Here is a 10,153-nt window from a genome sequence, read left to right on the forward strand (position 1 = left end):
AAGTGGACCAAAACACAAAACTTAACCAAACTTTCAATTTTCTAAGTATAAAGGGCCCATAATTCCGTCCAAATGCCAGTCAGAGTTACATAACTTTGCCTGCACAGTCCCCTTACGATAGTTAATAAGTGTTGCAAGTATGAAAGCAATAGCTTTGATACTGTAGGAATAAAGTGGACCTAAACACAAAACATAACCAAATTTTCCATTTTCTAAGTATAAAAAGAGCACATAATTCTGTCAAAATGCCAGTCAAAGTTACATTACTTTGCCTGCACAGTCCCCTTATGATAGTAAGTGTTGCAAGTATGAAAGCAATAGCTTTGATACTTAAGGAATAAAATGGACCTAAACACAAAACTTAACCAAAATTTTCGATTTTCTAAGTATAAAAAGAGCACATAATTCTGTCAAAATGCACGCCAGAGTTATCTAACTTTGCCTGCCCAGTCCCCTCATGATAGTTAGTAAGTGTACCAAGTTTGAATGCAATAGCATTGATACTTTCTGAAAAAAGTGGACCTAAACGCAAAACTTAACCAAAATTTTCAATTTTCTAAGTATAAAAAGGGCACATAATTCAGTCAAAATGCACGCCAGAGTTATCTAACTTTGCCTGCCCAGTCCCCTCATGATAGTAAGTAAGTGTACCAAGTTTGAATGCAATAGCATTGATACTTTCTGAGAAAAGTGGACCTAAACGTAAAACTTAACCGGACGCCGACGCCGACGCCAAGGTGATGACAATAGCTCATTTTTTTTTCTTCAAAAAACAGATGAGCTAAAAATGCATGTTCTTTCGCAAAGGTTTCAGATGTCTGTTTATTCATTGCACATATTCCTTCATTTTTGCACAATATGGAATGTGGGTCATAAACAAATTGTGCATTTAAGATTAATAAACAAAGACTGCCTCAGAAGTGCATTCTCAATGGAAACTAAAAGCCAAAACTTGCTTATTTATGGGATTTATTTTACAAAATAATGGCCCCAAATGACCAGAGGGGTCACAATTTTCAATACTATTAGGACTCAAATTGTCCTGGTCACCTAGTTTATACCCCATATGCCCCAGTCATAAACTCAGCTCAAATATAATTTAACAACTGTTCTGGTTAAGTTTAATATAGATTGGAGGATAAGCGTTCCTTCTGGTTTGAAAAACACAAGAATTCTTTAATTTGATCTAGTGATCTGTATTTGACAATACATGTATCAGTTGTATATGTTTATGATAAAAACATAAAAAACGCAGTTATGTAAGCTTTTGAACATTCGTATCCCAGTTAATAATGTATTGAATTTATAACATTTGCTGACATAACAAAGTCAGCAGTCAAAAACTTAAATCAGAGAATTGCTCATATTTATTGGTGTACGCACCTGAAAACAGCATTTTATAAGGGGAGACAACCTCAGTAATTCTGACATGTGAGCGTGACTTCCTGGCAAGGTTTCCCACTGACGACTGCCTTCGACCAATCAAATAGCCTTCGTCAAAGTCTACCTGAAATCATGAACACAGCAACATATGAGTGCCAGCCTGGAGAAGTACATAAACACAACAACATATGGGTGTCAGCCTGGAGAAGTACATAAACACAACGACATATGGTTGTCAGCCTGGAGAAGTACAGAAACACAGCAATATATGGGTGTCAGCCAGGAGAAGTACCGTAAATTCGCGAATATAATACGCCCTCGTGTTTAATACGCACCCCCAACTTTGGTCCAAATTTTTTGGAAAAAATTCAAAATCCGAGTAAAATACGCACTAAAAAATTCAGTGTCCGAAATCGGCCATGACACTGTCATTTCCGAAAAAAATGTATTCACACTTGTTAAAATAAAATTTCAGATTGAAGATTCCTGTTTAAAGTGATCGCTGTCATTTGTTCTCCCACATGTTAAATGTCTTTATATATTTTCTCCATTAAGTTTATTTGAACGTATTATTTTAAACAATAACGACATTTAGAGCAATACCGGTAATTATTGACCATATCGGCAAGCTATTGCATTCCCAGTACACATAACATTCGACAGTGTTTACACCCACTCTAATTTTCGCGCGCTTTTAGACAAAGACTTGACAGGAAAATACATGAGAAATAGATTTGCTAGCGTAAGCGTCAGGTAAGCAACAAAATGGGGAAAATATATTTTTGTGTTGTGAAAATAGCAAACCAATTTGGCGTTATCACACATCTGTCTCACAGTGCTACCCCGGAATATTGATCGCTATGTGTTATCGGGCCGTTGTCATGACAGTTGCATAATAAATATCTGTCTATTGCTTATATTACCGTTGATTGTTTTATTAGACAAATATTTTTTAAAGATTTGCGTGATTTGGAGCTGTTCTGATCGCAGTTGATGCTGTAGATTTGACGATATGTAGTCTGTAGATGTTTGGAAGATAATGTTGGCCACTGCTAAGTTCTTGTGTTTATAAAGACCCTTGACAGTAAGTGTCAATAAGTGTCAATTAGCAATCGTTTACTCAGGCCCCTAGATCGGGACCCTTTTTGTCAACACCTCGAATACACGGGTCCCGCTGACAAGCGATGGCCATTCTCAGCACCTTTACCGATAACACATGGGCCACCTGCTGACACCCGGGTCAAGCAGTCAGCAAAAGAAAGAAACAGAGACGCTGTTTTTTTATAACATTTAATTCCATTTGACAATATTCAGAAAGATGATAACTATAATTATAAAATAATAAGTATTATTATTATTATTATATATATAATATCGATGGTTGGTTTATTTAGCATGTACAGTACTATACGGTGTAGCCGTGACAATTACCGTAAGCACAGTTGCCCCCCTTTGATGTAATTGTGTAATTCAAAATGGCTTACGCGCAGCGAATTACAACGATTAAGTTGAACATTTTCACAGGAAAATTTTTGTTCTGATCTAAATTCGTATATTATACGCACCCCCTACTTGAAGAAAAATTTGGCAGGTAAAAAAGTGCGTATTATATTCGCGAATTTACGGTACAGAACACAGCAACATATGGGTGTCAGCTTGGAGAAGTACAGAAACACAGCAACATATGGGTGTCAGCCTGGAGAAGTACAGAAACACAGCAACATATGGGTGTCAGCTTGGAGAAGTACAGAAACACAGCAACATATGGGTGTCAGCCAGGAGAAGTACAGAAACACAACAACATATGGGTGTCAGCTTGGAGAAGTACAAAAACACAGCAACATATGAGTGTCAGCCTGGAGAAGAACAGAAACACAGCAATATATGGGTGTCAGCCTGGAGAAGTACAGAAACACAGCAATATATGGGTGTCAGCCTGGAGAAGTACAGAAACACAGCAACATATGGGTGTCACCCGAGAGAAGTACAGAAACACAGCAACATATGGGTGTCAGCCAGGAGAAGTACAGAAACACAGCAACATATGGGTGTCAGCCTGGAGAAGTACAGAAACAAAGCAACATATAGGTGACAGCCTGCAGAAGTACAGAAACACAGGAACATATGAGTGTCAGCCTGGAGAAGTACAGAAACACAGCAACATATGGGTGACAGCCTGCAGAAGTACAGAAATACAGCAACATATGGGTGTCAGCCTGGAGAAATACAGAAACACAGCGACATATGGGTGTCAGCCTGGAGAAGTACAGAAACACAGCAACATATGGGTGTCAACCTGGAGGAGCACAGAAACACAGCAACATATGAGTGTCAGTTTGGAGAAGTGCAGAAACACAGCAACATATGGGTGACAGCCTGGAGAAGTACAGAAACACAGCAACACATGGGTGTCAGTCTGGAGAAGTATAGAAACACAGCAACATATGGGTGTCAGCCTGGAGAAGTACAGAAACACAACAACATATGGGTGTCAGCCTGGAAAAGTACAGAAATACAGCAACATATGAGTGTCAGCCTGGAGAAGTACAGAAACACAGCAACATATGGGTGTCTGCCTGGAGAAGTACAGAAACACAGCAACACATGGGTGTCAGCCTGGATTAGTATAGAAACACAGCAACATATGGGTGTCAGCCTGGAAAAGTACAGAAACACAGCAACATATGGGTGTCAGCCTGGAGAAGTACAGAAACAAAGCAACATATAGGTGACAGCCTGCAGAAGTACAGAAACACAGGAACATATGAGTGTCAGTCTGGAGAAGTACAGAAACACAGCAACATATTGGTGTCAGCCTGGAGAAGTACGGAAACACAGCAACATATGGGTGTCAGCCTGGAGAAGTACAGAAACACAGGAACATATGGGTGTCAGCCTGGAGAAGTACATAAACACAGCAACATATGAGTGTCAACCTGGAGAAGAACAGAAACACAGCAACGAATGGGTGTCAGGCTGGAGAAGTACAGAAACACAGCAGCATATGGGTGTCAGCCTGGAGAAGTACAGAAACACAGCAACATATGAGTGTCAGCCTGGAGAAGTACATAAACACAGCAACATATGGGTGTCAGCCTGGAGAAGTACAGAAACACAGCTCATGTGGGTGTAAGCCTGGAGAAGTACAGAAAAAACAGCAACATATGGGTGTAAGCCTCGAGAAGTACAAAACAGAGTAATATATGGGTGTCAGGCTGGAAAAGTACAGACACACAGCAACATATGGGTGTCAGTCTGAAGAAGTACAGAAACACAGCAACATATGGGTGTCAGCCTGGAGAAGTACAGAAACACCGCAATATATGGGTGTCAGCCTGGAGAAGTACAGAAACACAACAACATATGGGTGTCAGCCAGGAAAAGTACATAAACACAGCAACATATGGATGTCAGCCTGGAAAAGTACAGAAACACAGCAACATTTGAGTGTCAACCTGGAGAAGAACAGAAAAACAGCAACGAATGGGTGTCAGGCTGGAGAAGTACATAAACACAGCAACATATGGGTGTCAGCCTGCAGAAGTACAGAAACACAGCAACATATGGGTGTCAGCCTGGAGAAGTTCAGAAACACAGCAACATATGGGTGTCACCCGAGAGAAGTACAGAAACACAGCAACATATGGGTGTCAGCCTGGAAAAGTACAGAACCACAGAAACATATTGGTGTCAGCCTGGAGAAGCACAGACACACAGCAACATATGGATGTCAGCCTGGAGAAGTACAGAAACACTGCAACATATGGGTGTCAGCCTGGAGAAGTACAGAAATACAGCAACATATGAGTGTCAGCCTGGAGGAGAAGTACAGATAATCAGCAACATATGGTTGTCAGCCTGGAAAAGTACAGAAACACAACAACATATGGGTTTTAGCCTGGAGCAGTACAGAAACACAGCAACATATGGGTGTCAGCCTGGAGAAGTACAGAAACACATCAGTCTGGAGAAGTACAGAAACACAGCAACATATGGTTGTCAGCCTGGAGAAGTACAGAAACACAGCAACAAATGGGTGTCGGACTGGAGAAGTACAGAAACACAGCAACATATGGGTGTCAGCCTGGAGAAGTACAGAAACACAGGAACATATGGATGTCAGCCTAAAGAAGTACAGAAACAGAGCAACATATGGGGTGTCAGGCTGGAGATGTACAGAAACACAGCAACATATGGGTGTTAGCCTGGAGAAGTACAGAAACACAGCAACATATGGGTGTCAGCCTTGAGAAGTACAGAAACACAGCAATATATGGGTGTCAGCCTGGAGAAGTACATAAACACAGCGACATATGGCTGTCAGCCTGGAGAAGTACAGAAACACAGCAATATATGGGTGTCAGCCTAAAGAAGTACAAACACACAGCAACATATGGGTGTCAGCCTGGAGAAATACAGAAACACAGCAACATATAGGTGTCAGCCTTGAGAAGTACTGAAACACAGCAACATATGGGTGTCAGCCTGGAGAAGTACTGAAACACAGCAACATATGGGTGTCAGCCTTGAGAAGTACAGAAACAAAGCAACATATGAGTGTCAGCCTGGAGAAGTACAGAAACACAACAACATATGGGTGTCAGCCTGGAGAAGTACATAAACACAGCAACATATGTGTGTCAGCCTTGAGAAGTACAGAAACACAGCAACATATGGGTGTCAGCCTGGAGAAGTACAGAAACAAAGCAACATATGAGTGTCAGCCTGGAGAAGTACATAAACACAGCAACATATGGGTGTCAGCCTGGAGAAGTACAGAAACACAGGAACATATGGGTGTCAGACTGGAGAAGTACAAAAACACAGCAACATATGAGTGTCAGCCTGGAGAAGTACATAAACACAGCAACATATGGGTGTTAGGCTGGAGAAGTACAGAAACACATCAGTCTGGAGAATTACAGAAACACAGCAACATATGGTTGTCAGCCTGGAGAAGTACTGAAACACAGCAACAAATGGATGTCAGCCTGGAGAAGTACAGAAACACAGAAACATATGGGTGTCGGACTGGAGAAGTACAGACACACAGCAACATGTGAGTGTCAGCCTGGAGAAGTACCTAAACACGGCAACATATGGGTGTCAGCTGGAGAAGTACAGAAAGTCATTCTTGTAACGTCAAAGAACTGAATTTGTTTAATACAGAATTTATAATATTTATTAACTGTATATAAAACTGCTACGACTTATAGACCTAAGTGGTGTAATAACAAACCCAACAGGCTTAGATAGTCTGATATACACAATTGATAACTGATGGTTAAATTAGTTTCAATAATTTTAATCAATATTGATAAGCAGTAATGATCATGCTGTGCAGTAATTTAGTAAATCATCTTAATTATCAACTTTTTTGAAGATTAGTAAATTATAGATTGTGTCACAAATATTATTGTTGGATGAATCTGTCCCAAAATAGGTTTTTGTTTTTGTTAATAACAAAATAATGAACTTTCTAACAGAGACCAAACGCTGAACTAATCAACAGGATGTTAACATCAAGATATTGTCAAAGTATTGTATATCTGCTTTCAAAAACTCGTGGAATTTCAACAGTCAAGTGATGTTCACATATAAGTGTTTAATATGCACTAAAGTACTTGTGAGCAATAAATTGCTTAAGTGGTTGCCTTAACTAACAGTTCGTCCATACACAATTGTGAGAACCAAACTTGAATGATTGAACGATATAGGTCATAATGTGATAAACATGATTTGATATGAATCATATGCATGTTTGCAAACATGGCGAGTCTGTAATCAAGGGCCTCATTTATAATGATTATGTTATTATTCCAAAAAGAGTTTGACTTTCATCTTGAAGCATAGTAGCAGTTTGCACAACATGTCCTCTTAGCAAACAATGTATTTAAATATTGTTTGATGAATCAAAAGCACAAGCTAAATGATGTCCATATGTGAACATTGATCTTGAAATCTGACCTTGACCTTTAAGCTAGGTAAACAAGTCTTGTGGTCAACATGCTGGCTCTTTATTGTGAAGATATTTTGTGTAGTTTATTGCCAAACTGCCTAATAAATGTCAATGTAAAGATAAGGACAAAGGAAAGTCTAAACCAGCTGTGTTGTGATCAAATTTGGTCTTTGACCTCTAACTATGGTATTGACCTTGAAGCCTAAGGCATGGGTCTTTAATGTGACAAGTCTTTTTACACATACTGGCAAGCTATTTTTAAAATGCCTGAAGAATTATAGTTTAAGTCAGGACAAGTAGTATTGTGCCCATGTTTGACATAGGCCTTTATTATTACAGGGCTCCAGCCAGGATTTGAAAAGGGCCGGGAGGTTTATCGTCAAAGGGCACTTTCAACGCGCAGAATTTTGTCAAAGGGCACTTTCGAGCGTGCGGACATATCTGGAACTGTCCTTGTTGCATATTTATTTTTATGTTATTAATAATTGTTAAAATAGTATTGCCATTATTATTAAACCATGCAAATAAAATGTCAACAATGTGGAATAAATTAATTACAATATAATAAGAGGTTTATAAATTATACTGTCTAAAAAAAAATAATATAAGGTAAGGGTGGGGCATAACTAAAATAATTATATAAGGACAGGGTGGGGCATCAGAAGGGCAGGGTGGGGCTTCGGGAGGGCAGGGTGCGGCGCCCTTCCATTTAGGCCTAGCTGGAGCACTGAGTCTTTAAGCTTGGGAATCAGGCCTAACACACTTTACAATATCAATGAAAATTGCGTCCAGAAATACTTATAAGAACAAAGACACACATATTAATAACATTTATATGTCACATGGTACAGAAACACACTGCAAATATCTGATAATTAAAACTGCTACAAAGATTTATCTTTACTCTAAGTCAAAATTTATTTTGAGAAATTTCTTATATTATTATTATTTTAAGCCAGGTAATATTCGACTGTAACCCCCCCCCCCCCATCCCCCCAAAAAAAACAAATTGCTAGAAGATGGTCACTCACATTATCACTGGTATATTTTTGGAGGAGCTGTAGAGACTGACTGCGACGGACATACTGGTCTGTCTCATCCACATTTACATCCCCAAGGGAGTGTTTCTTTGCGAGGAAGGTCTGCCCCAGCCCCGCACCCCGCAGGGTCACCTCTGGGTCAGCACCAGGCCTTCCATTCATGGTGGCCATCTCCACCTAAAATTGACTGCTACTGCTGAAAAAAGACCAAAAAACAGAAATAACAAGTGGGCAAAGATGGCCCTAGATTGCTCAGGTGTGTACCCAGATTGCTCAATTGTGATTCTCTCTGTGAACCTAGATTGCTCAAGTCTGTACCTATATAGCTCAGCTGTGTGCCTAGTTTGTTCAACAGTGTAATAGGGTGAGGCCCGTTGTGAACTTAGGTCATTAACATTCCTTGCGAAGGCCCACAATCTGATGTCACATATCAAATATCAACAAGGTGTGCTTTGTGCTTTCAGACATCAGTTATTATGCTATATGATTCAATATACAACATTACATCCCCACAGCCCCAGGCAGGTTAAACTTTGTCGCTAGGGGCCTTCACACATCATGACCTTGTTGACACATCATGACCTTGTTGTTTAACCCATTTATGCCTAGTGGACTCTCCCATCCTAAATTGGATCAATTTACTTCCAAAATTAGGGATGTCTAGTATATTTATTTCTATATTTAGAATATTTTTTACAGAAATTCCTTTAAGCAAACAAAGCAGACCCTGATGAGACGCTGCATCATGCGGCGCATCATCTGAGTCTATGCTGTTTGCAAAGGCCTTTTTTCTAGACGCTAGGCATAAATGTGTTAAGCAAGTATTGTTTTAGTTATTTTATCTATACAAAATATGTGACCCCAAAGGCATGGCCAGTTTAAACCTGAGGGGCATGATTTTTACTAACTGATATGACCACTATAAGTAACAGATTCAGAGAAGAATTTTCATATGACCATGGGGGCTTGATGAACTTTGAACCCAGAGGCATGATTTTGAACATTCTAGTTCTATGTGCCTCCATAGCTCAGTGGATAAGGCTCTTGCTGAAATCCAGAGGTCTCGGGTTCGATCCCGGGTCGGGGCACATACATGCCAGTCATGTTTCAGCGGAATGCTGACTGACAAATAAAGGCTTAGCTCGGCATTAAGACGTGTTGGTTTGTTTGTTTTTTTTTGTTTTGTTTAGTTAGCTGTTTTAAATGCCAAGGTGTTTTACTAGTATTTTGCTATATAACTCTATATCAATCACAACCAAGGCGTGACCAGTTTTGACCCCAGGGGCATGATTTTCAAAAAGACCACCATAAAATGTTCTTTGTGAAAAACCTTACCTCCGGGCCTTGGGGTTTTAGAGATTTTTATGTTCTTCAATATTTACATAGACAGACAGGAGGGCTATTGTCCCTAAGGCCATAATCTGAGACCACAAGGAATACAAATATTCTGAGAAGGTGGAGTTCAATAGATTTAAAGTACTTGAACATGACAAAGATATCAGCACAAATCTTCTGAGCAAGTTTCGTGATGATCGAGCTCAAAATGTGACTTCTAAGTGTTCAAAAAGTTTCACAATATCTATATGAGAAAAACTGCCATGCCTTTGATGGCCATTTTTTTAAACTGACTGGAACCACTTTTGAAGTTTCTGTTATCAAGGGATATATTTGAATCTCTCTCATGCTCGCATGTATATCCGTTGTATCTGCCCTCTTAATGAATACATATGATTTTTTGACAAAAACACGCATGAGTTTTATCTGAAATTAA

At 39.6% G+C, this 10,153-nt stretch overlaps 1 protein-coding gene across 4 annotated transcripts in view; it reads right to left on the reverse strand.

The window, feature by feature from the left end:
* The window catches only part of LOC127830957 (uncharacterized), a 40,748-nt gene that overhangs the window by 21,188 nt on the left and 9,407 nt on the right, over window positions 1-10,153 (reverse strand). For all 4 annotated transcript variants that reach the window (XM_052355908.1, XM_052355904.1, XM_052355906.1 and 1 more), the window contains exons 2-3: window positions 8,374-8,578; window positions 1,384-1,507 (exon numbers count right to left, since the gene is read on the reverse strand). In XM_052355908.1, the coding sequence (XP_052211868.1) occupies window positions 1,384-1,507; window positions 8,374-8,553 (304 nt within the window). In that variant the 5' untranslated portion in view covers window positions 8,554-8,578. The remainder of the gene's footprint in view (window positions 1-1,383; window positions 1,508-8,373; window positions 8,579-10,153) is intronic.

The sequence above is a fragment of the Dreissena polymorpha genome, chromosome 5 (genome assembly GCF_020536995.1).
Source record: "Dreissena polymorpha isolate Duluth1 chromosome 5, UMN_Dpol_1.0, whole genome shotgun sequence".
In the NCBI taxonomy this organism is placed as follows: Eukaryota; Metazoa; Mollusca; class Bivalvia; order Myida; family Dreissenidae; genus Dreissena; species Dreissena polymorpha.